The sequence below is a fragment of the Mirounga leonina genome, unplaced genomic scaffold, assembly GCF_011800145.1.
Source record: "Mirounga leonina isolate KUSES-001 unplaced genomic scaffold, KU_Mleo_1.0 Mir_125, whole genome shotgun sequence".
NCBI classification, from domain to species: Eukaryota; Metazoa; Chordata; class Mammalia; order Carnivora; family Phocidae; genus Mirounga; species Mirounga leonina.
In genome coordinates this window covers 70,124,162-70,150,605 of record NW_023270305.1, presented here as the reverse complement: position 1 = coordinate 70,150,605, position 26,444 = coordinate 70,124,162, and the positions used below count along the sequence as shown (strand labels likewise).

Genomic DNA, 26,444 nt, shown 5'->3' with positions numbered 1-26,444 from the left:
GGGTGTTATACGCAAACAATGGATCATGGAACACTACATCAAAAACTAATGATGTAATGTGTGGGGATTAACATAACATAATAAATAAATAAAAAATATGCATTCAAAAAAAAAAAAAAGAGCATAGCTGCCACTGTTCTGCTGAAAGCTGAACTTGTAAGGCAAGTTTCCAAATAGAGCGTTAAGGGAAGGATTAAGAAGAGACACCATGTGTGAATGTCTGCTTAGGTGCCGGCTTTAGAGAGACACTGCTTCCTTTAAACCATATTAAGCCTTGTACAAAATGGAAAGGTCATAGGCTTCCTAATATTCGACGTAATGATGCTGTCTTTTGTCCTCTTTATTCCTCCAAGCGAGCACAGTCTGAATCCCTTTGTGATCTGACGGGTACCCCAGAGGAAGAGGAATACGATGAGAAGTCATTACGCAGAGCTGGCACAGAAGAGAGCCCCAGTTCTGCACAGCAGGATGTGGTAGTGGACAGAAGCGCAGAGCCGGTGGGGCCAGCCGCCATGCTGCAAGTGGGGGCGCTGCGTGCGAGGCGGGCCCGCCTGCAGCACTGCCCAGCCCTCAGTGCCAGCGCCGAGGAGGAGGAGGACAGCTTTCTTGGGGATAACCCCTCAAGCCGCGCGGCCACCCCCGAGGTCGCTGAGCCCGTGTCAGGCTCGGCCCCCTGCTCAGAGACCCTATCTCTGCCAGAAGGTTCCCCGCACCATGATCCCAACAGCGAAAACCAGAGGGAGGAAGTGTCCCTGGAAAGCACATGTCCCCCAGACAGGGAAACCGCTGATGAGGTGCTTTGCCCTTCTGGAGACGTGGAGATTTGGTTATCTCCCTCCATCCCCGAGGAGGACACGACAGCTCCTGAGACTGCCCCTGCCACCACCTTGGAGACTCCCCCGGGTCCAGAGGGGCCAGACCAGAGTGTCCAGAAGGAGGTGGAGCTGACGCTGGAAGTACCCGTACCCGTGGCCGTGGCCGTGGCCGTGCCCGAGCCCGAGCCCGAGCCCGAGCCCGAGCCCGAGCCCGAGGGAGCAGGGAAGGGACCTCCCGAGGCCCCCGCCCCAAGCCCCCCGGCCCCCAAGAGCTGCCTGAAGCACAAGGCCCCGGCGGTGAGCGCGAGCCCCGGCGCGCCGCGCGCCTGCGAGTCGCCTGCGGAGGAGCCCACTCCCCGGCCCCTGGACGGAGAGGCCGCCCCCGCCGAGCAGCCCAGGGCCCAACCCGCGGAGCCCCCACAGGGGGGACCCGAGAGGCTGGCGCCGGGGCGGAAGGTGGAGCGGGGAGGCAGCGAGCTGCGGGCCGTGACGTTCTCGGTGTCGTCGGGCCGCGCGTGGCCGCGACCAGGCAGCGCCCGGGTGCTGGAGCACACCGGCCCCGCGGGCGCCTCGGCCGGCCGCCGGCCGCTTCCGAAGAGCAGCCTGGTCTGGAGGAGCGAGGCGGCGCTCGACGACCTGCGGGCGCCCCCCGAGCCGCACGGCGGGAAGCCCGCGACGGCCGGCGGCGGTTCTCGGGACTCGGGGGACTCGGGGGCCGGGCCGGGCCGGACCCCCCGGGATGCCCCTGGAGACCCCTGCCCGGCCGCCCGCGAGCCGCCCTCGGGGGAGGACAGAGGCCCCTTTCCCGTCAAGCTGCGCTCCACCTCTCTGTCCTTCAAGCACAGGGAGGCGTCCTCTGTGGAAGTCAGAGGGATAAAGAGATACAGCGCTGAAATCCGGTTAGAAAAAGGGGGGCTGGCTTTGCTCCCCAAAGACGAGAAATGTCCGGTCGCGAAGGCCCCCTCCCCTCGAGGGGCTCGGCCCCCGCATGAGCAGGGAAAGGGGAAGGCCCGGCCCTCGGAACCGCTCAGCGCCAAGCCTCCCCTGCCCAGGAAGCCGCTGCTGCAGAGTCGCCCCCTGCCGCCCCCGGACGCTGGTCCGGGTCCCGGGGAGCTGGCGAAGGCCGCGCCGCCCCCGGACCCCAGACGGGAGAGCCGGATGGCCGAGACGCGGTCGCCGCACAGGGCAGCTGGTAAGAGCCGGAGTCGCCTGGTGGGGAAGGGGCAGGACCGTGGGCAAATCCCACGTCCACCGAGTATGTCAGCACTTGGGGTGGAAACCTTGCAGGGGAACTGGGATTAAAAATCAGAATTTCTCCTGGTACCGCTAACACGATTGGTCAAGAGTTAGAAACTGAAGAAGGGGAAACAAATAGCAGGACTTTGTGGCAGTTCAGAGAAGTCAGGAAAATGTAAAAACATCTTGCTGCATATTCCCTGAGAGGAGATGGGGATCACTCAGCTGCTTCTTTCATTTCTTCCCTCAGGAGCTCAGTGAATTCCAGAATCCTGAGATACGGGTACTCTGGTAGATGGAGGTACTCCTGGGCCTACACCTCTTCTTGGTTAGAAATGAATCTTCTGGCTCCTCTCTAGTGTCCTTCTGACCTATCCCTCACCCCCAGGAGGAATTTTTTTTTTTCCTGTTTAATAATCCGGCTCATGTGGCCCAGCCTCATGCAGGAAGCATCCCATTTATTGGAGTCACAAGCCTTTGGTAAAAGGGGAGCCCCCTCGGGGTGGGCGTTAACTTCCTGTCCCAAAAAAGAGATGGTGTGAAGGTTGGGGTAGAATGTAAGAATCTTCTAAAGCAACTGTCCTTTAAAATGAGTAGAGACAAAATAGATGACCTTTCTATGTCTTTGACATTTGTCACTTTTTATTTTTAGTGTTTCAGATGAAACGAGAAATCTGTTGGAAGTGGGTATTTGTGGCAGAGCTAAAGAATATTTCGTTGCTGGTTCTTTTATTAATGGAAATCAGTGTGCCAGAAACAAAGCTATGCAAACGAGTTATGTGTGCATGTGATGAAGGCCCTAAGGAGTTTTCCATGGCAAATTTTATTTGAAAAAAAACAACAACAAAACTTTCAGGATGTTTTAAGTGGCTATTCTAGGTCCAGGACTCCGCTGAAACACTGCATTGTGAGACTGAGGAAGTAGGACCCCGTTCTCTAGGGACCCCACACCCTGAAAAGAAGATGGAAGTGCACACATATGAGGAAAAAATTAGCTCACAGAAAGCAATGTAAAGACAGGTTCAAAGAAATTCTTATCTTTTCTGCCTCCCTCCTAGGAAGTGAGTGAAAATGCAGTGTGTGTGTATATACATATATACACATACAGTGCTTTAAGTTGTGAAGGTGACAGTTCTAGGCAGAAGTGCCAGGAACACGCCGTCAAAGAGCCCGCATGCGTGGCCTTCCTGATCGACAGCCCCTTGGCTCAGCGGTGATTTTTTGCTGTTGCTGCGGCCACTACATTAGGATAGTCAGTGAGGGAGCTTTGGGAGAGGTTCAAGCTGGAGCTCATGATCCACTCTGCGAATCGCCAGCGAGGCTATTGAAGCTATGATAGAGTGTTTCAGAAACCCATTGAGATATCAAGGGAGGAGGGGGTTTGCTCAGTGCAGATAAAACCCTGACATCAACACCGTCCACCTTCATAGCCCGGAATTGAAAATGTCTCTCAGGGGCTTGCTGACTGAATGGAACTTAAACACAGGATACTTGGGTTCATGGTCAGAGCTGGAAAAGCAGCTTCGGAGGGCAGTGCTTGACACATTAATAATTTATAACTTCCTCAGCCTAAGCTGTGCGAGTTAGGATTGCTTATTGTCAAATGCCTGGAATGGTCTATAAAGACCTTATCTTTTTTCTTTAATTTATACAATACAATATACTATGTATTAACAGCTTGGCTTAAAAGCATAGCATAAAAGAACTGTCTTGTCCATTTATTAACATTTTCTAAGCCACAGAAATAACCGATCCAGATGAATTCCAGGGTGAAAGAATCCAGGTTACTTTAGGGCGGGGGTAGTGATTTTCATTTCAGTGCAGAGAGAGGAAGGGAAGAATTACCCTCATTCTGCTTGAAACCCACTCTCCCAAAGTGTGGCTGGTATTTGAGGGGCAAATATCAGGACAGGCTGTGGCTGCTGCCTGGGACCTTGGGGTCTGGGGGCTGCCTCATGTAGACCAGAGCAGAATCGCGGGGTCTTTGCTGTCAGATCCCATTAGTGAAAGCAGCCTCTGTGTCTCCCCCAGACACTGGATCTGCTTGTGGTTTAACTCATTCTTATTATTTCTGTCATCCTCATTGCTCCCAAAATCTAGCCACTGGAGGCAATGAAATTCATATAAAACATACAGATAATAAAAGTTTTAATAACAGTATTATTCAGTTTTCCAGAAAGGCCTAATTACTGCTGTTTATTATCTTGTGGTAGCAGGCACTTTACCCAGAACTCCCAGATGGGCTGCCACCCGTGTACCCCTTTCAGGGGCACACACCATAAAGCTAGGTGACTGAGGTGTCCCAGATGGGACTCAAGCACTTTGTCCTCAGCACTCCTGCTTATCCTTCCTCCTCTCGTCCACATTCTGTCTTCCTTCTCTGACGGCGTGGAAGAACCCTTCAGCGGGGGAGGCAGGGAGGATTCCCCAGTTGTTGCAGTAAACAGAGGAGCCCAGCTTTGCCAAGTGGGCTGGACCTCACAGGGCCACGTTGGGGTGGTTACCGCAAGGCCAGTACCATATTTGTGCTCATCAATGCAAAGGAGACCATTAATAGGAGGTGAATGGCTCAGGGTTACCAGCCTTGTTCATTTGTGCAGGACATTAACCCTCCTCCTGGTAGGCCAGTCCGTATCGGAGTCTAAATGACAGGTCGGAAAGCATCCTCCTGAGCACAGGATGAGTTAGGCAAAAGACTTAGAGATTCTCGTGTGGAAAAATGGTAAAATACACAAAGTATATAGAAAAAACCAGCCACTTAGGAGTCCGCTTTCTAGATGTTGTCCTGTTGGCCTTTCCTTCTGGTCATTCTTCTTTCTCTGTTTGTAATTTATATTTCATGTAGTTGTCACATGTGGGATATTTTGGAGAATAGCTAGACAAATTGCCATTGTCACCTAGGGGCCTCATCTGATAATGAGCCTTACCCTGCAGTCAAGCTCATTACGTCCGGACGGGCTGGTGATAACTGGCACACCCAGGTCTCTGAACCTCTTTCTCTAGTATTCACTCATTATGCATCCATTCTTGCAACAAATATTTCATGTATTTCTGCCATGCACACAGCACTGTGCCGGCTCTAAAAGGCAGTCAGGACAAACATGAGGACCTCCTCTCAAGGAGCTTACCAGTCTGAGGAGGCAGGTGGCAGCTGGCTGCCACAGGGGAGTGTAGGTAGATGCCCATCTTGTCTTTGGGTGTCGGGCGCATTTTCTGGAGGAAAGCAACTGTCACCTACTCTAATGATATAGTTACTTTAGATGTATTCAAGTTCATTTGAGTAGGGGGTCTTTTTTGGTATCATGCTAAAAAATATACAGTTGATCATTGAACAGTGCAGGGCCTAGGGGCAGTGGCCCCCTGTGCGGTCAAAAAATCCACATATAATCCCAAAAATTTAACTACGAATAGCCTACTCTTGATCCTTTATTGATAACATGAACAGTCGATTAACATATATTTTGTATGTTGTATGTATTGTATATTGTATTCTTACTGTTAAGTAAGCTGACAAAAAAGTAGCTAAAAATTCAAGAAAATCATAAGAGAAAGTATGTTTACAGTACTCTGTTTATCCAAAAAAAATTCAAATATAAATAGATGCTAGCACTTCACATCTTTGTTGTTCAAGGGCCAACTGTGTTCATATATCTTGAATTCTTAAAGAAAACCAAGTCTGCTCATGCCTGTCTGTCTTTTTGGCCTATCCTCCCCTTCACCATTCCTTCCCAACCAAGTATGATCAACACTCTGGGCCTCTGTTTCTCCACCTTTCCTGTGCCCCTCAAACGGCATGTGTTTTTTCATCCTTGGTTGCCTCCCAGTGCACCAGCCTCTCCTTGGTGCCCCCAGACAGAACACATCTCAGGTTTCCACCTGTTTCCTCAAGTTCTGTCTTCCCTTGACCCCCTCAGCCATAGCAACCAGCCCCTGGCCATCTGTGGGCACACATCTCAACATTCATAATTCAGCTTATCCACACCTCCCCCACCCCAGATCATTTTCCTTCTCCGTTCCCCCATCTATGCAGATAAGCTAGAGAGCTCCGAGTCATCAAAAAGATTTTCATGTGGAAAATACTGAAAGGCCTAAAAATTATAGGGAAAAATCACCTTGTAATCCTGCTTTTCTACAATCACATAAAAAGGGACATGCCTTTCTGACCAAAATGGAGTAAACACACACCACCCTATCCCTCCCACTGCTAAAATTTAAAACCCTGGACCAAATGCAGGAAGTGAATGTCAGGATTCTGAAAGGCAGGTAAGAGTGGATGGGCTGGGTAGTGAGATCAGGACTCTGAAGACCTCCCTGCCCTACCACCGTGGTACCAACAACCCTTGCAGGCCCCAGCTCTGTGATTCTCCAGTCCTGCTCCTCTTGCTCCCAGCCCAGCACCGGCTCCACAGGACAGAGTTTGTCGGATGGTCTTGGCCCTACTCCAGGTGAGCGCTGGCAGCTAAGCAGCAAGCCGCTATATGTGAAAGCAGTCCCAGCAGGGTGGAGCTCCTTGGATTTTCTCATCCCTGTGCCAGACCAGTGCCAGCAGCAGACTGGAACCTCTTGTCCTGGTCACTGTGGCAATGGCGTCTTTTAGGGCAGAGCTTTTTTAATCCTTCCAGTCCTACTCAGGTGAGCACCAGCAAAAAGGCACCCACCTCCACCCACAGCAGCACCTGAGAGTCAGAGCCCTTTAATTCTCGAGACAGCACCCGGCAGAGATCCGGTAATGAAACTACAGCCCCTCCACAGCAGTGGCAACAGTGACAGGTGTGCTGGTGGTGGGCCCACGGGCTTCTTTCTCTCACCACTCTGCCCTGAGGGGCCCCAGTCACGAGAGCACACCGCAGTGCAGAGGCTAAGCCCTGGTTTTCTAGCCAGAGAACCTTGGGGGTGGAAATCATAGAAAGGAAGGGTTCTTTACCTACGTGTATGAAGTGCAGGATTCTTCTCCAAGTTGCACCTGCATGAGACCAACTAGAATCAGCACAGCAAAACCTTTGAGAATTTTAACAGGACCGAGTCTCAACATAACACTCAAAATGTCTAGGATACAAACCAAAAGTATCCAACATACAAAAGAATCAGGAGAACCTAAAAAATTCTCTAAGAAAAAAGCAGTCAACACACCCCAAACTTGAGGTGATCCAAATGTTAGCATTATTAGACACTTTATTTTTATTTATTTTTAACAACAATATTTATTTTTAAAAAAACACAACAAACTCATGAGTTTATGGTTTTAAAAACACTGCTTATTTTGTGCCCTCTTATGCTTGAATATAAAGCTCTCTCTGAATATTAGTAAGAGCCACTATATGAAATTTATTATTAATCATCTTTTTTTAGGCACAAAGCTTTGCTGTATTTTTTTTTTAGCAGCAGGAACTGGAATTGAAGTTAGACAAAGACTTGAAAGCAACAAGTACACCATTTTCTATGAAGTAAGAGTGAGCACTCTTGAAATGAATGGAAAGATAGAAATTTTCTGCAAAGAAATAGAAGCTATTAAAAAAATACAGGCTTCTTAGAACAGGAAAACACAGTAACAGAAATAAAAGAGTCATTAGAAGAACTCAGTAGAATAGAGATCACAAATGAACCCATGAACTTCAAGACAGATGAATAGGAAATATCTAGCCTGAGTGTAGAGAGAGAGAAAAAAAAAAAGCCTCAGAGACCATTGGAACAATATTAAAAAGTCTAACATTCATATCACAGGAATTCAGAAGGAGAAGAGAAAGATTTGAGCAGAAAAAAACATCTGAAGGAATAGTGACTGAAAACTTCCTAAATTTTTGAAAAACATGAATTTACAGATCCAAGGAGCTCAGGTGAATTATTTTTGCCTTTGTTTTAAGAAAGCCATATTTGCATGGGTTTATTTCATCTTCTCAACAAATGGTTCTGGAGCATGTGAACATCCATAAGCAAAAATAGGAACCTTGACCTAAGTCTCACATCATGTACCATGATTAACTCAAAAGGGGGCCAATGAGTTAAATATAAAGTGAGACTACAAAACTTTCAGGAACTTTTAGGAGAAAATCTTTGGAACATAGGACCAGGCAAAGAGTTCTTAGACTTGACATCAAAGCATGATCCATAAGAGGAAAAATTGATAGATTGGACTTCACCAGAATTAAAAACTTTTGCTCTGCCAAAGACCCCATTAAGAGGATAAAAAGACAAGCTACAGAATGTGAGAAAATATCTGCAAACCACATATCCAATAAAGGATTAGTATCTAAAATATATAAAGAACTTCCAAAGGTCAACAGTACAAAGCCAAAAAATACAGTTAGAAAATGGGCAGAATACATGAGCAGATATTTCACCAGTGGGAATATACCAATGGCAAAGAATCATGTGAAAAGATGTTCAACATCATTAGCCATTAGAGAAACACCAATTAAGACGATACTGAGATATCATTACATATTAGAATGGCTGAAATAAAAGAGCTAGTCTGACCACATGCTGGAGAGGACGCAGAGCAACTGGAACTCTTACACATTGCTAGGGGAAATGCAAAATGGTGCGGTCACTTTGGAAAACAGGTTGGCGGCTTCTTAACAAAATTAAAAATACATTTACATTGTGACATAGCAATTCCACATCTAAGTATTTATCCTAGATAGATGAAAACTTAGGTTCACACAAAAGCCTTTATGTGAATGTGTATGGCAGCATTATTCATAATCACCAAAAACTGGAGACACCCCAAATATCCTTCAATCAGTCATTCAAATAATGGAATATTACTCAGCAATAAAAAAAGAATGAACTGTCAGTACACACAATAATGTCTTAAATGCATATGCTAAGTGAAAGGAACCAGTCTTAAAAGATTACAAACTGTATTATTCCATTTATATGACATCTGGATGAGGCAAAAATATAGAGACAGAACAGATCAGTAGTTGTCAGGGGCTGGGGGTAGAGGTAGGGTCCCCCTACAAAGGGGTAGCATGAGAGAATTCTTTGGGGTGTTGACCATGTGTATTTGTGACTTTTCACAAGAATCTAAGTGTGTTAAAACTCCTAGAACTCTATAACAAAAAAGATGAATTTTACTCTATGTAAATTTTAGAATAATCGTTTAAATGGCACAAAAAAGTGACAGTCGCCTTTTCTCCACCCCTCTCTGAACCTCGGAAATCCCACCCACAGAAAGAGCCACCACCAGCTCCTTCCTGTGCCCGTTGCAGTCCGAGCTACATCAGTATCAACATACAGATAGAGGCACATGAATCTTTTTTTTTTTTTCCCCACGAAAGTGCTATACGTGTTGGCTCACAATTTGATACTTTTACTCCACAATAAGACATGGGCCTCTTTTCTGATCAGAATGAGTCACTCGATCTCATTCCTTTTAAGGGCTACGGAGTACACCATACCATATTTTATTTAACCGTTCCCTACTTGAAGGGCATTCGGAGTGTGTTGAGGTTTTTTGTTTTTGTTTTTTTTTTTGCTGCAATAACCATTCTTTTTTATTTCAATGGAATCACACTGTTGCTTCTCTAGGATAGATTCTTAAAAGTGGGCTTTCTGACTCAAGCTTCAGATTGCCCCCCATAAAGGTGGTACCAGTTCACACATCTTGGCACAGAATAGAGATTTTTCTCCCCCTTCTCATCAGCACGAGGTGTTGTCAGTCTTTTTTTTTTTTTTTTTTTTTCAGTCCGATGGATGAAAATGTCCTCTTTGGTCAGCAGGTCCTGGCCATCCTAATGTGGAGTGTCTTTATCCTGCCCCCACGTCAGCCCTCCTGGTCTTTAACCCGACGCCCACAGCACTTCCCTGTGACTCTCTCTTCCCTGGTCTGGGTCTAACCATGGAGTTTTCCTCTTTAAAACTCTCGATGCCTTCCAACTGTATATGGGAATAAAAGTTAGACGTATTTAAGGCTTTGTAGATTCTGGCCAAAGTCAACATTTCTGCCTTCCTAAGTTCGCTGGGCTACTCCTTCACTTCCTCTGACATCTCCAGCCCCACCCCTGCCACCAGCTCCCCTCCCCACTCTGCACACACCCCTGCTTGCCCCGAGCACACTCTGCATTTCTGAACTCAAATCTTGAGCCCCCTGAGCACATCCACGGTTTTGTTTTTCTCTGTGGAGTGTCCGTGCCTGGGGGTCTCCTGACCTGCAGTGGGTGTACCCTGCCGTGGTTTGCAGGACACGAAGGGCAAGGCACGGGGCTGGGTGGTAAGGTTGAAGAGTGTGGATATAGAGGTTTTACTCCAAGGTCCAACCTTCGGGGGCTGTGGGGTTCTGAGCAAGTGACTTTCTTAACCTCTGAGTCTTCATTTCCTCCTTTGTAAAACAAGGTTATTAGTAATAGTAATACGCGGGGCAGCAAAAGCATTGAAACTACAAAATGTGCTGCAGTTTCAGCCATAATTTCCTAAGGATGTACCAAAATATCCTCATCTGAGCTGCCTAGAACAGTATGTGGGAATGGGATTCTCTCTGTCCTGGTTTAAACCAGTGAAGGCACCAACATGGGAAGACGAGACCCCAGAGAGAATGTGTGTGCGGAATATTGCAGAATAGAGACTGTTTCTCACCCCCCCCCCCCCATCAGCACTAGGTGCTGTCAGTCTGTCATTTTTTTTTTTTTTTCAATCTGATGGATGAAAATGTCCTCTTTGATCAACAGGTCCCACCATCCAAATGTGGATACCAGGAAGGTATGAGAATCTTCTGGTTCCCATCTGGGGCAGGGTAATGGACCGTAGGAGATCAGGGTCATGCTCTGCTTTGCTCTGTCTAAAACCTGGCAGCCCAGCAGTCAGGTTCCTACAGAGGTGCAGCCCACTCCCTAGGGTGTGGAGGAGCAGTGCCACCCACCGTCCATCTACCCCACTGGTGTCACTTTAGAGTGCATGAGTCACTTTTCTCCAGGGCAGCCATAAACCTCGTGTGGGGACTGAAGCCCCCTGTGCGCTTAGCCCAGGACTCAGTACGGTGGGAGAGAAGTGGGCTTGAAGAAGGAAGGCAGCATCTTCATGACAGAAGCGGGCGAGTGTCCCGGGCAGAGGGTGCCAAAAGCCTGAGGGGTGAGGCCAGAGTTGAGGACTGCAGGGACACCAGCAGGACAGCCCTGGGAGCGGATGTCCAGACACAAGGCAGGGGGCACTGGCTGATTTCAGGGAGCGTTCACCAGATCCTGGAACAGGGGCATCAGCCCAGCTCAGGAATTGGACCACCTGGTCGGTCGGGCACGCTGTGTCAGCCAGAAGGCATCATGGGCTCTTGCAAGGCTCCCTCGGCCCCGAAACTTAGAGCAGCACTGAGATCATTGGTTCATAGTGCTGGCCGCAAATTGGGGTCATCACCCCCACGGGCTCAGGTTGATGGGTGCAGGGGGAGCCCAGACGATGGGAGTGTTCTGCAGGTGATCCTAACGTGAGGCCAATGTGGAGAATGCCTGTTCTAGGGCAGCGCTTCTCAAACGTACAGATGTCTGTGAATCTCCTTTAAATGAAGATTTGGATTCTGATGAGGACAGTACTGCTGGACTGCAGATCAACATTTGAGTGGCAAGGATCCAAATCTATGTTAAGCAACATGGAACTGTTAGCCTCATGTGGCTGTTTGTTTATTTATTTATTTATTTTAAGTAAACTCAACGTGGGGCTGGAACTCAGGACCCCAAGATCAGTTGCACGCTTTACCGACTTGAGCCAGCCAGGCACCCCACGTGTGGCTGTTTAAATGTAAACTTAAATGAATTAAAATTAAATTTGAAAAAATCAGTTTCTCAGTCACACTGGCCACATCTCAAGGACTCAGCAGCCCTGTGTCTTATGACTAGCTGGCAGCACAGAGAGCATTTCCACTGCTGCAGAAAGTTCTATTAGATGGCACTGTTATGGGGCAAGTAGCAGCTTCCGTCTGACACCCTATAAGAGCTGTGCACCTCACCTGTTTGTGTGTCTGTCTCCTGTGCTGTAACGGCTTCCCAAAGTCAGGGTCTGCAGTGGATTTACCCATCACTTAACACTCAGTATACAGGTAAATAATGACAATAATAGTTAATGTATATCAGGCACTCACTAAGTGCCAAAAATCATATTAAATGCTTTACATTTTAATTTCCAACAATAATCCTATTTTATAAATGGGAAAGCTGGAACGCAGCGTAAAGTGAAAGAACTTGCGCAAAGGAACATAGCAGGTGACCTGGGGAGGGGAGTTTGGTGCCGTGTAGACGTCCTCTGCAGCCAGACGTTCTTCACTGTTATGCTGTTCTGTGGCAATGTTGTCCCCCAGCAGACATTTGGCAGTGTCTGGAGACCTACTTGATTGTCACAGCTGTGGTGGGAGGGAGACGCTACCAGCATCTAGTGTGAGGGGTTAAGCGTATCACAGTACACAGGACAGCCCCCAACACCGAAGAATCATCCAGAATGCGGGGTGGCGGGGGTAGTCACCATTAAGGTGGTCCTTAATATGAAATGGTCTGTGATGTAGTGAATGAAGAGTAAAGACAAAGCCTGTGTTCAAATCCCAGCTTTGTTACGTATCAGCCATGTGATCCTGGACAAGTCCTTTACTCCATGAGATTCTGTGCTCCTGTCTCTGAAATGGGGGGTTGAAAAGGTTCTTACAGGGAGGTTTGTGAGGGTCATTAGATATGATACTGCTCTGAAAATCAAGACTCAATAAACCTTAGCCGTGAACATTTCTTGGGTGGAGAGAGATTTCCCTACCTGTCCGGGGGGAGCGAGGCAGGGCCGACAGATAACAGAGGAAGGAAAATCTAAGCCCTGTGGACAAGGGCCATTCCTGAAACTAATCACTTGTTCTCCAGTGGCCACTTGAGACAGATCTTGCAGAATTCCAGCTGTCCCTGGAGAGCCACAAGGAATCCAAGGTGGGGTGTTTGTGTCCATGCTGAATTATAAGAGAGTGCCATGTAATAGAGTTTTGCTACTTTTTCTCCTTTGTCTACGGTAGCTCAAAATTATTTTCAGATCAACAGTGGCTCTCCGTCCCCAGTTATATTACCTGGTAGGTAATGGACAGCTGTCTCCATGCCCAGAGATGGACTTTGGTCACTGCCTTCTGCTGAGAGGCTGTTTTAATTGCACGGTGGCAGGTGAGTGAATGGACTTGAGTCCAGGCTTGCGTATCACAACTCTACGTCCTCGAGCCCGTCTCCACCTTCTGGGGTCTCCACTTTGAGATGAGGGAATCAGGCTGGACGGCTTGGGGATGTCTGCCAGGCTTGCCCTGCGGAGCACTGGGCGGCTGTACCTGAAGCTAAGCCAAGAGCCTGGCAAAGCCTCTGACGCCTGGGGCGCCCCCAGTAAATGTGCCTGCACGTGCCCAGGTTCCCGACCTCACACATCCAAATACAGATGTGATTCGTGCATTGATTTTTGTTTATAAATGCTTTTTCACAGATTTCTCACCTAGGAGCAACAGAGCCCTAAAGCAGTTATAGCTTGTGCTATGAAAACAACAAGAAAAAAAGTAAAGCAGACCCCAGGCCCCCACTGGGGAAAAGACTCACATAAATTGCCACTGTGGAGGCCTGCATGAACCCCTGCCCTTGGACAAGGACTGACCACTCCCCCGCTGAGGAACATGCTGTGTTATCAGACCCTCATAAATGCTGACATTGGGAAGCCTTCTGACTCCATCGGCCCTTTCCCCAGGCCTGCATCACTTATAAAACCATGACGCCCTGAGAGTTAGCGGTATCGTTTGACGGAGTGTGCCCCACGTGGGTGAACAAGGGGGACATGCTCCCTGGAGATTGTCCATGAAACCAGGAAAAAGGGCACAGTCTTGGCCCTCACAGGCTCTCACCTCTTATGATCCAAACAAGCTACCAGGACTGTTTAAAACAACAGTGGCATTTTTTTTTTCCTGTTAACATGGGTTTGAAGATTGTGAGAGAGGAAATCTGTAGGTCTGAGGGTGGGTCTTAGGAGCTGGGGTGAGGAGGAAACCCCAGCAGTGTCTCCTGACCTTGGAGTAGGGAAAAGCCATGGTGGCCGGGAAAGAGGCTCCCAGACACAGTTGTTGTCTTCTTGAGAGTGCCATTTTGCCATCAGGCTGTGAAGTGAGTGTTTAGAGAGGTATGTTCTCTGCCCTTGCTGGCCCATGAAGTCTTATTTCGGGGAGGAAAGGGAGGAGGAGGGATTCAGGATAAACCTTCAGAGGATGGAGCAAGAGGGCGATGGGCTGGGTGAGGGGGGACAGCAGTAGGAAAGGTGAGTGGTCCAAGGACCTCCTGGCGCTTTTGAGGACTGAGGGAATGTGAAGAGGATGGGAAGGTTCTGCTGACCAGGGAGGGGACATCCTTGGGAGAACCCCGGCCCCCTCCAGCAGTAGCCTTGCCTAAGTGCAGTGTGGAAACAGCTCCGTGGTGCACACTTGCCTTGTTTCTGTATCTGGACAGGGAGCTGGACTCTTCCTCCTTGCTATCCAAGCACCAAGTGAGTCCTGATTATCCTAGAGTAGTTTTTGTGGGTTGTTTTGTTTGTTTTTTACTAAGAATGATACACATGCAAAGAAAGGCACAGATCATATGTGTGCAGCTTCATGAATTTTCACACACCGAACATACCAGACAAGAAACAGAAGGAGACCAGTGCCCCAGAGGCCCCTCGTGCCCCCTGCCAGCAGGCTCTGGGACTCATTCCTGGACCATGGACCATGTGTTAGCTGTCGAAGGATCCGTCTATTCCCAATTGCTCTTTCAGAAGAGCCTGTGTGCAGGGCCCTGGAGAGAGGTGTTAGATTAGAAACAGCCTTCCTGTCTGTAGACTCAGCACTTGCCACAGCCTGGTGCCTCATGGGCACTCATCAGGTACAGTTGATTCTCATTATTTAGAGTGGTTATGCTCCATAAAGTTGCTGTGAATCCTGAATTAGCGAATACCGAACCACTGCTCCTAGAAGAAATAGAGTAGAAATCAGAGTTAGTGAGCCTCTGATTACATTTCATCAACCGATCAGCACATAACCTTGTTTTATGTGTGTTTCTGTTTAAAGACACCGTATTGTATGTATTAGTGATTAATTACCATCCAGCTCACAGCCAACAAAACTGAAACTCAGGCCTGAATGAAGTTCATCTGACAAACCTATTTTCTCCGTGAGGTACCTCACAGTCTTCTTGTGCTCGGGAACACTGGACAGCGCTTTAGCAATAGATGTGGGGGGTATTTTAGACAGTAAAATCCCCCCAGAAAACCCCAAAAATGCAAAAAATGTGGCACTAAGTTTACCGCGAAAAGGACATTTGTTTACAGTATGAAAGCAGAAACAGGAAAGAAACTGAGAGTCCCATCAGCTGGGACCGTGCTCGTCCAGATATTCAAATTTTTCACTGCTCTGCGCGTGTCTGCAGTTGCCCGTGAAGGGTCACAAGAACCGGTCTGGGCGTTACAAGTACATTTTAGCGAGTAGGCGAATTCACAAACACGGAATCCACAAACAGGGAGGACTGACTGTATTGGTTGAATGAGGAGAGGAAGGAATGGCAGTTAGTTTAATTTGGAGGTAGAAGAAGAGCACAGCCCCATCGCACATCATTCAAAACAGGAGCTTGCTCTGTGTAAAGCCCTTACTCCCCAAACGCTCAGCACAGTTTTGAGACAGTTTGCTCACAGTTAAAAGCCCAAGTTCTACTATAAGATCGCCCAGCCTAGCTCATGGACAGCACTGGTGAGGAACGACTGCAGACTTTGCCAGCATGTATTGATCAGGCACTGTCTGTGTAAGCTGAGACTGACAATCGATCAATAAATGCTTTTTAAAAGACCCCAAACCCTCACCTTTCATGTAGGAAACCCGGCATAAACCCTGAGCATAGGTGAGACCTCACGTGTCCCCAGAGTCCAGGATCCCACCCCCACTCCACCAGGCCCCTTAGTGTGTGTTGACCCACCTCATCACCCCCATGTAACCCAGGGCCGTGGTGGAGGACCTGGAGGGGAGACAGAAACGGAGGATGTTTGCTGTTATTGGAGCACCTAGGCACTGTTCTGGCTCTAGCTAGTTGAGACAGATGTTAATGATGCATGCACTTGAGATCAGAAATCTTAGAGTGTAAACTCAGGCCTCTCTTTCCACAAAGAGTGTTTTGAAAAGCTGGGAATGAGCCGTTGATACGTATTTTTAAGATGACAGCATAATGGAAAAAGTTCGAAGGAACATGCCCAAGTGTTAGCACAGTTCTCCTGGCTTATTGATTTACGGGAAACTTTCTTCTCCTTTTTTATACTTTCATCTGCCTTCTGAATCTGTACAATGTGCATGTGTACTTTTATAAACAAGGAAGACATTTGCAAAAGAAAGAGCCTTAAAAATTGTGACTTCAAAAATGGCAGCATATGCTAAATTTTCTAGCGGCGTAAGAATCCCGCCGTCCCGCCGTGTGTTAGCTTAGGGCAGAGATTTGCTTTATTTTTCTCAGCCAAAGGGCAGGAAACCCTGGTAGTTTACATTGTACAGCTCATTGCCTCTCACTCAGAAGACAGTCTTCATGACAGCTCCCAGCTTCCAGACTCACAGCTGTGTCCTGCCTGTCACATAGGGTGTAGACCACTGTTGGAGTCCCAGCCTCATCCCCTCAGTGGGTCATTACAGAAGTCTTTCTGAATGAAAGAAACAGTACCCAAGGCCAAATTGTAATAGGCACCAAGAAGAAAAAAAAAATCACTGACGAGTAAGTCAAAATGAGGTGATAAGAGTCATCTGCCTCATAGAGGGCCAGTTGAATATCTCTAGAAATGGTGTAACATTAAGGATTTTGTGAATGGTTAATTTGAAGTCTTCCTGTGTACAAATAGCTTGGTCAAAATGCCAAACATTTCCAAAAGCTGTGTGGTTTTCTTCACCATTGTACTTAGAGTTGGGGTGGGGGGGCGGGGCACGTGGGTATTTTCAGAGTGATATATATAGTAGGCTTCCAGGAAGATGGATGAAAACTGGGCTGCCATCTTGGGCAGTGTGTAGTTGCCTCAGAGCCTGCCTGCCGGCTGGTGGTCCACAATACATAACATCTACAAGAAGGAACAGAGTGCTTGCTATTCTAGAGAGTGTGGCTTCGGTGGGCACTGCGTTGCTTGGGCCAGGCTCCTCCATGACACAGACCACATGGCTTTGTCCACCCTCCGCAGCCCATGAGGGACAAGGCAACTGTCCTTACGGTGTGGTTCATGAGGAGACAAGGACGTGCACAGCATCAGGATGTAGTCTGCTTGAACCGTCATGGACCATGTCCTTGGGAACCAAGAGTCAGCCTGGCCGCCTGGCCCAGCAAAAGGCTGGGAGACAACCCAGTGCTTGCTTTGGGTTTGTTTTGTTTTGTCACAGGAGAGGACACTGGCAAATGGGTTACTGGCCTCCATCATGTCCTGGCTAAGATGTGACCAAAGTCTGCATCTCTCCTCAAGTGGGAATAACAACAACAGAATAACATTAGTACCCATTTCGGGGGCAGCTCACACTCTTCAGCTCACTCGGTGACGGACGCTGTGCTAAGTCCTTCCCGTGGGTGATCCCATTACATCTTCACAATCACGTAGGAGGTGTAGATAGTGGATGATTTCGTTCAATCTTCAGTCACATTAGGAGAGGTACACACTGCTCCTTTCTTCATTTTACACTGAAATTGAGTCACACAGAGGTTCTGGAATTTGCCCAAAAGCACCTTGCTAGCCTGAGGCCTTCTTCCTAGACATGGAGGCCCCACGGCCACATCAGTAGCTGCTCTGTTTCCTGGCCCCAGGGAGGAAGCAGTCCTCATTACCACAGCCTATTGAACTAACCCTCAAGAATGAGAGCTCTTGGAAATGAATGCTTGAACAATAAATATACTTTTCAAATTAAACCCTTGAGGTGGGAAAGCATGTTAAGAAGAAGGAATCTGGAGAAAAACTAATGTATAAACTCCTCATAGCCTCCCTCGTTGACAGAATCATATCCTCAAAATAACAACAACAACAAGTTATTTTCCCCTACCAAAAGTTGCCCTCCTATGAAATTAAGTTATTTAGGGCAAGCTTTGTGGCTGTCACAGCTTCCTGCATCTAGAGCATTCCGTCTTCCAGAAATTTTACTCTACATATGCTGTACAACAGGTCAAGTTTGCTGCCTTTCATTCCAGGCGAGATGTGTTTGGGGGAGTCCGTCTCTTTCAGGCTCTCAGTCAAGGAGATCACACAGATACGGACGTGAATTGGTGGTTTCCTGTGCGTGAGAAACGTTCCTGGGCTTTTCATTGCAAACCCGGGCATACCTGACAGTTTGCAAAACCTGTTGTCATTTGGGGAGGAGAAATTGAGATGTCAGAGCCCTTTAGCCAAATCCCCAGAAGATTAAGGTTGTCTGTGTGTTGAGGCAGAAAGAAGAAAACAAAGGAGTGTTTTCAGCTCCTTTTAATCTGCTGCCACATCTATATTATCCTGGGATTAATGACATTTTGAACATGTTTAATCTCAGAAGGTATTTTATGGTTGAACTTTGACCCTGAATATTCATGCTGTAGAGCTACAGCATGCTGTGGGAAGTTTTTTGGCATCTGAAACCTGCCTTATCCCACACATTACGTGTGTCTTCATTCCCTTCTCCTCCCTTTCCTTGTGGAATATGGCACATGGACCCTCCCCAACCCGTGCCCCCGCTGCGGTGCCAAGTGCAGGGAATGGGGGTGCAGACCAGAGTGGCCACCTGGGCCTTCTGCTCCAGAGCAGAATGCAGTCTCAGCCCACTGCTCTGTCTGGGCTGACCTGGGACAGACCCTGACTGTGGGTTACATGAGGCTCCAGGTGGAATCGCAGGCCTCTCTGAACCATGGTAGGATGGTAGGATGCTTAGTGGCTTTTCTCCCTCCTTCCCGGTGTCTGGAATGTGCCCCACCCCTCCTGTGCCCTCCACCCATGAGGCTGGCCCTGGACCATCCTGTGAAAGGGTCTAGAGGCTTCTTTGCATTCCTGACAAGGAAGAAAGTGGGCAAGGAGAGAGCACGGGATACAAGGAAAGGTCACCTACTTCCAAAAGAAGCAGGAACCAAAAAAGAGAAATGGCGAAAGATCTTGGCCATATGCCCGGCCAGGTTTGGTGACATTGCTGTTGTAGGTCGCTTGATCCCACACTGGCCGGGCCTGGCACAGGTGCGGTGCTTGCTCACCCCCACGCGTCTGCCCCTGAGCCCCGGATGCATGTGCTCACTCTTATGGAGTACAGCCAGAAACGTGGCTGCCCCCGACAGGCAGAGCAGAGGCCAGCGCCCCTTCGCTGCTTGGGACGAATCTGCCAGCATGCTCTCAGGGAGAAAAAACCACCTCTTGCCAAGCCGGACCTGGTTGCATTGTCTCCAAGACCGCTGTTCCCATGAGCACACTGGACGGGAGAACACGATGTGCCCCTGGTCCAGGGAGATGCCAGCCTTGAGCCCCTGTTCCACAGAACCTTCTCCAGTGACTTTTTAAATACTCTTTTTGGCTCAGATGGGGTCTAGGAATTCGTCAGAGCTGTCTTGTGCCCTTGTGATGAGAGTGACACGTGTGTCCGTGGCCGCACACAGACCTGAGGGGCTGGAGAGCCAGCCAGAGCACTTGGAGGTGCCACTCAGCCTCCAGTTTAAAACTTGGGATGGAAATTTTCTCTGTGCACACTTAGTCTTGACAGAACTAGTCAGCATATTTTGTTGACTAAGGTCATGAGTTTGAACCCATAGTGAAGTCCTCTCTCGGGTCGGCCCGTGCTGTGGCGAGGGCTCCTGACAGGCACAAGCAGGGCACAGCAGGGAGGACGGCACCAGCAGACATCTCACTCCATTCAGGAGAGAGCAAAGGGACGACCGTCACTGAGCGTGAGGAGAAGATCGAAGGAGAAGTGGAAAGAAACCTGTTAAAGGAAACAGTTAAAGTCCAGAAAGAACATGAGAACTCCCTGGAATGAGGGATTGAAGTTAAGGGATGAGAAATGCAGACTTGCTAGAAAACGTGGAACTACCTCTGGGTGCCCGACAGTCACTGGGTTCTCTGGACAAGAGATAAAACCTAAAAGAACATCGTAAATGAGCTAATATTAGAACACTACATGGTGTGTAGTCTCTGGAGTGCGTCTGTTAAGTAAGTTCTAATGACCAAAAGCATAGATCAGTGAAGTAGACAGTGAACCAGCACCAAGCAGTGGGGCAAATCTCTTAAGAGAGTCACGGAAGGATTACGAAAGGGAGAGCATGTTCAGCTAGGCTGACCAGAGCAGGCTTCATGGAGGAGGCAGCATCTGGGCAGACCCTTCATGGGCAAACAGGGATGATTCTCGAACAGGGTGTCCCATCCCTCATCACCTCCTGGACTGTGGCCACAGCCTCCCTCCTCACCTCCCAGCCTCCCTTCCCTTCCCAGTCATACTTCCCCTCCACACAGCCTCCAGAGCATGCCCTTGGTTCAAACCCCGTGACCCCCATTATGGACAGGAAAAAGGCCGAGAAGACCCTTCTCCGTCGGGCTGTGCCTGATCCTTCAGCCCCTCATGGCCGGCCTGCCCACAGCTCTGCCTTCTGCCCCCTCCACCTGGAAGGCCTTTCCTTGCCCCTCTGCTCAGCCGGAAAGGTTCCTTCTCCACGTCCCAACCCAGACAGCACCTCACCTGCCACGTACCAGTGTTAGGCCCTTCATCCACCCAGCACTTTGTAAACTGTAGCATCTTCCAGTTTCCACTGCAGTTGCTTATTTGTATTTAGTCTCGCCTCAGTAGACTTTGAGATATTGGAAGAACAGACAATTGGATGTTTATTTTTCCACCTTAGGATTTAACACAGTCCTTGTGCATCGCAAACACTGAAGGGAAGGAGGGAGTGGGGGTAAGGATGGAAGGAAGGAGGGAGGCAGGAGAGCAGAAATGCTGAGTTCTGGCTAATAGGATTGTACACTTAGAAGTAGTCTGAGCAAATCTGAGTGTTGAAATCAAGCATGGAACCGAGAACATTTGGGGGAAGAAGAGATGAAGGTTAAGGGTCAGGAACAAGGAGGAATTCCCAGGTTTAGGAGCAAGGGTCCTGGACAAGGACCTGGAGAGGGAACACCCACGGAGGACAGGCCTCCCAAGCAAGGTTATGCAGCCCCATCAGTACTGCGAGGGGTAGAGCAGGAGGAGAACGGGGAGACCTCAGGGTTTACCGCTCAATGGTCAGGTGGATGGAGAGAGCAGCGTTCATGGTGTGGCCGGGTCAGGACTTAGCTGAAGAGACACAGGCAGAGGCCACGGAGTGGAGGGTGGAGGACAACAGAGGACTGGGGCTTTAAGGGGATGGCAAGGCTCAGGGGAGACAGTTTTTCGAGCCGTGGGGGAGCCAGGCACTTTGCAAAGCAGCAAGGAAGGAGTCAGCGCGGCCAGGGAGAGCCTGGAGAGGCAGGAAGGGTCAAGGGAGGAATGGAAGAGATGGAGCGGGGTTCCCTGGGGACCAGCAGGGTGGAGGTCTCAGGGAGCAGCCGGGAGAGCGGGAGCCATTCCCAGCTGTCCAGGCCAGGGAGAGGTCAGTGTGCGAAGCCAGAGGCCCTTCCCAGCTCTGACATGAGACTGAAGCTTGCGGAGCCATGGCTTCTGTCCTCTGCCCCTTCTTGGTGACCCAGGGACGGAGAGAAAAAGACTGCAGGCTGAACCGGAGGCAGGAACAAGAACAGAGAGTCTTACCACAAGAACGTCTTATCACAGCCGAGCAAGGGGTGGTGTATGCCAGGCCACCAAGAACAACGACACTAGCTCATCCCAGACATCTGCATGCGTGGCGGGACATGGACCCTGCCTCCCCTCGCTGACTGGGATGTCAAAGGGAAAGTGGGAAGGGGCCAGGCGTATGGGGAGGCACTTGCGTCTGTGTTGTGTGTGGTGGCAGGCAGACGTTCAGAGAGGTGGGCTCGTGGAGAACCTTCGCATTCGGCGTACTTTTGACATACCTGTGAGAAGCCGCTAAGCCATAGGTTTCCTTGAAGAAAGGAGGCTTGCTGCTTTCTTCTGTGGCTGAAGGTAATAAATTTTCATCATAGAAAATACGAAAATACAGAGGAGTTGAAAAGAGGGACAGCAACCCACGGTGCTCCCTTCCAAAGATAAGCATTGTGGACACAGAAGAAAATTCAACAAAACCTTGTGGTTTTGAAGGCACTATTTCTCTGCTCTCTGGAACATTAAGGAAAACAACTGTGGCTAGTTTTGGTGTCACTCTTGCAAAAGAAAGGTTATGCTTACAAGTTTTTTTAAAAAAGAATAACAGTGTGTCTACAAAACTTCCAAGCAAATCAGGAATCACGTAGTATGTACTAGCCCAAAATGACAGGCTTATATTAAAGAAATCTTACCTATTTATGTGCTTACTTTTATCTTATTCCAGAAAGTATTCTGTGGGAGGAAGGTGGCTTTAAAATGTGCAGATAGGAACAGCTGCATTTAATATTTTGTGGCTCAGACTAGAGGAGCAGCCTCTCTTTGATGCATCTTTAAATGAGAAAACCAAGTCCCCTAAAGAAAAGTAATAGTCTTGCCAGAAAGGCTCCCAGGCCCTCTTTCCTCCTCCCTCACCCACCCCGGCCTCCTGCCCCTCTGTGCGGTGTTCTTTGTGTGGGAGAAGCCCAAGGTGAGACTGGACAGGGGCTGGGAGGTTTTGCATAACCTTGTGTCTTTACCCACAGAGAAGGGTCCCCCTCCTGCAGCCGAGGGCCGGCCTGCACCACCCTGGATCACCATTGCTCGGCAGAAGCGACGAGGGACCTCGGACCAGCCCCCAAACCAGGAAGACAAGCCTGGGGCCCGCACCGTGAAGTCTGAAATAGGAAAGCAAGCCAAGGTGCCCGAGAGAGCCCAGGTGCTTAGAGCAAACGCTTTCTGTCTCTGTGGGTCTGGGAGGGACCAGCACGCTAGAGCTGGGGCCTGGCACCCCACGCATCCTGCATGGTCATCACAGGGACACTTGCCTGTGGTGTTTGCTGATGTCTGCCCTCTGTGTGTGTCGGGCTGCTGGAAGTGGGTGGATTGCTCAGGCAGTTGAGACAGCTCTCTGCTCCCTGCCTCCTAGGCAGCGCGGCTCAGCATCTGGAGAAATGGAACGGGGTTAAACTAACTTCTTAGTTAGCAGCGTGGTAACCATGTCTGCAGCCCCGTCTCGGCTCGTTGCACCGTGTGGATGAGCCCTGCGTTTGCTGCGGGGCTGACTGCCTGCTGGGGCTCCTTCTTCCTCACCGCGGGCCGTGGGGCCGGGACCTGGGGGTTCCACTTTGCACTCTGGTCTGAAACAGTGTTTTCACACCCAAGCAACTGTGCTCGGAAATAGGATGAGACCCACAGCTTTTGTATTCCTCCTAATAGCCACCACGATAAACCCATACGCGTGTTTCAGCCGTGGGAGGAAACGAGCCTGAGCCTGCAGTAGGACCTGCGCCCCTTCATGTGAACCAAAAGCTCCATCACATCTACCCTTGAAAACCTTCCTGCAGGCTGAGGGAATTTATAAAGCAAATATTAACCAGTCATCTTGGTTTGGGGCATCCACGTTCACACCAGGTGTCCTAAAAAATCCCAAAACTATTTCCAAACACAGTTCGCTTTGACTTTTAAATGGAATCCCTGCCATCCAACATGTGGGGCTGAGGCCAGGTGTGGGGACAGGGCAGAAGCCATGATGCCTGTGTGGGCTGAGTCCCAGGCCCCACGCTAGCCCGAGTCTGCCATCCTGCAGGCCCTTCTCAGCAAGGGCACAAAGCAGAGCTCTGCCAAGAAAGTACCAGTAGCACGACTCATCTTTGCACAGAAATGCCGTAGCCCGTTGCCTTTGGTTCTGTTTGCCCCCTGTGGGAATCTCAGGTCACCAAACAGCGTGTGTGTCTCTCTTGTGTCTTTTTTTTTTTTTAAGATTTTATTTATTTATTTGACAGAGAGAGATACAGCGAGAGAGGGAACACAAGCAGGGGGAGTGGGAGAGGGAGAAGCAGGCTTCCGGCTGAGCAGGGAGCCTGACGTGGGGCTCGATCCCAGGACCCCGGGATCATGACCTGAGCCGAAGGCAGACGCTTAACGACTGAGCCACTCAGGCGCCCCTCTCTTGTGTCTTAATAGGAGCCCATGAAGCAAGCTGACTTCGTCCGCAGCAAGTCTTTCCTGGTGGCTCCTGCCAGGCCCACTGTGGACCGGAGGCAGGGGACAAAGCTCTGCCTCCAGGAGGGGCTGCAAAGAGGAATCTCGTTGTCCCATCAGAACTTGGGTATGAAGCCTGCAAGCAGTACCAAACACTTTGAAATACGTTTCCGGGATTGGTCCTGCTTTTTTTGGTTTTCTTTTCTTTCTCCAAATTACTTTGCCACATTGATTTTTTAAACAGCTTTTACTGACACGTCGTTTAGGTGCCATAAAACTCACTGGTTTTAAGTGTACAACTCAGCGAGTATCTATTGACAGTGAGAATATATTTACCGACTTGTACAACCGTCACAATCCAATTTTAGAACACTTCCCTCACCCTAAAAAAAACCTCATGCCCATTTACAGTTATTCAGTGTTCACGACCCCAGGGCTAGGCAACCACTAATCTACTTTGTCTCCATATTACTTGTTTTTTGGGGACATTTCTCATAAATGGAGTCATAAAATATGTGTTCTTCTGTATCTGGCTTCTTTGACCAAGCATATTGTTTTCAAGATTCGTCTCTGTTGTCACATGCATCAGTATTTTTAAATTTATTTTTCATTGTGGTAAAATACATAAAACAAAATTTACCATCCTAGCCATTCTTCAGTATACAGTTTGGCAATGTTAAGAATATTCACACTGTGGTGCAAATCGATCTCCAGAGTTCCCACAGTTTTATTCTGGAAGTTTCTCTCACCTCACTGCGTTGCTGGAACTGTTTTTGAGCCTGCTGTTCTGAAGTCTCTTTAGTACATAAATTATTCTATGCCTAAATTTTCTTTACATGTTTACGCATTAATGGATTTTATGTTTGAGACCACAGTTAAGACCTTGACGTATATTTTAAAGAAACACAAGAGGCTTAAGTGGAAATCCAAACTCATTTCTCATGTTTCTGTTTGTTTTGTCTTCTTTCCAGCAGCTCAGTCTGCAGTGATGACGGAGAAAGAATTGCATCAGATGAAGAGAGCCAGTTATGCCAGTGCAGATCAGCCATCCTGGATGGAACTTGCCAGAAAGAAATCGCAAGCTTGGAGTGACATGCCCCAGATTATAAAATAGGCTGACAGCCTGCTGCTAAAGAATGTCCACTACCTTGACGGGTCACTGAGTTAAAAACTGCCAGTAAATCAAGGCAAACAAACTGTGAAACTGAAGAGTGATTTTATCGTCAAGTTAGGGGAGAACAAGCTTGGGGAAGAGGAGGGAACCAGGCCAACAAAGACAGACACACAGCCACAATCCTGGGCCCAAGGTGCCCTAAAACAAGAACACCATTGAAAAGGGCCAGGAACAAGGTCCTGTGCCCAAAGGTATGAATGTGAGTCTTTGAGAATTGCCTTGATAAAGAGGGCTTGGACAGAAAGAGAGTGGGAGTGAACCATGAATGCTGAAGTCAGGAGCGCCTGCCAGGTCAGAGGAGAAGGTCTTCCAGGAGAACGTGTGTCTCTGCTTCCACCCGAGATCAACCTGTGTCTCCGGTTCTCGTCTTGCCTGTGGATCCCGTCTTCTTTCATGTTTACTATTAGGCATGACATTTTTGGTAAAACAGGGATGCCATTTCCAAGAGCAGCTATAAAACCGTCTTCCTGAAGATAGTCACTCTAAGAAGGAGTGGATGGAACATAGCCGGGTTCATCAATTCACAGACTGTTTCCAAAAATAATTTTTAGACTTTTCCACAAGGCATCTGTGTCCTTAACCATTGCACAATGCATTGCCTGTTCAATAAAAGGTTTCAAACATGCCTCTGTCATGTGTGTAAATGTTCTTTCTACTGACACTTGGAGAATGTCCTCCAGCAATGAGTGAAATGCAGTGTATAGCCTTTCAATGTGTGTGTGTGTGTGTGTGTGTGTATAAAATTCAGAATCTCAGTTGGGTTGATTTGGAGTTTTCTGAGATTCTTTTTTCCAATAAAATTTCAGTGTTTATTTTTGGAAATCAGAAGATAATGTAGGTTTGTTTGTTTTTCTGTTTTTCTGTTTTCTTCTACTTGGTGCAACATCTTAAAAACATAAAATTTCTAAACAGTTCTAATTCTTTAGCATCGAATTAATCTAACCTGCACATTTCTGTTGAAAACTAGGTTATCAGTGTTTTAGCCAGGATGACCCATGAATATAGAATGTGGAGAAGCCAGCAGAGGAAGAGCATATATTTAGGATCTCAGAATTGTGTCTCAGTTATATAATACCTCTATTTTTAAAAATATTTCCAATTTGTTCCTTTG

The 26,444-nt window shown here is 48.4% G+C and overlaps 1 protein-coding gene across 2 annotated transcripts in view; it reads left to right on the top strand.

The window, feature by feature from the left end:
• Positions 1 to 25,958, top strand: part of CRACDL (CRACD like) — a 56,244-nt gene extending 30,286 nt beyond the window's left edge. Inside the window, exons 6-9 of one of the 2 annotated variants that reach the window (XM_035001733.1) lie at positions 354 to 2,007; positions 22,722 to 22,894; positions 24,142 to 24,286; positions 25,134 to 25,958. In XM_035001733.1, the coding sequence (XP_034857624.1) occupies positions 354 to 2,007; positions 22,722 to 22,894; positions 24,142 to 24,286; positions 25,134 to 25,273 (2,112 nt within the window). In that variant the 3' untranslated portion in view covers positions 25,274 to 25,958. Of the gene's footprint in view, positions 1 to 353; positions 2,008 to 22,276; positions 22,895 to 24,141; positions 24,287 to 25,130 lie in introns of those variants that run through there. The other variant, XR_004678614.1, reaches the window with a different exon arrangement.
• The last annotated feature ends 486 nt before the right edge of the window (positions 25,959 to 26,444 follow it).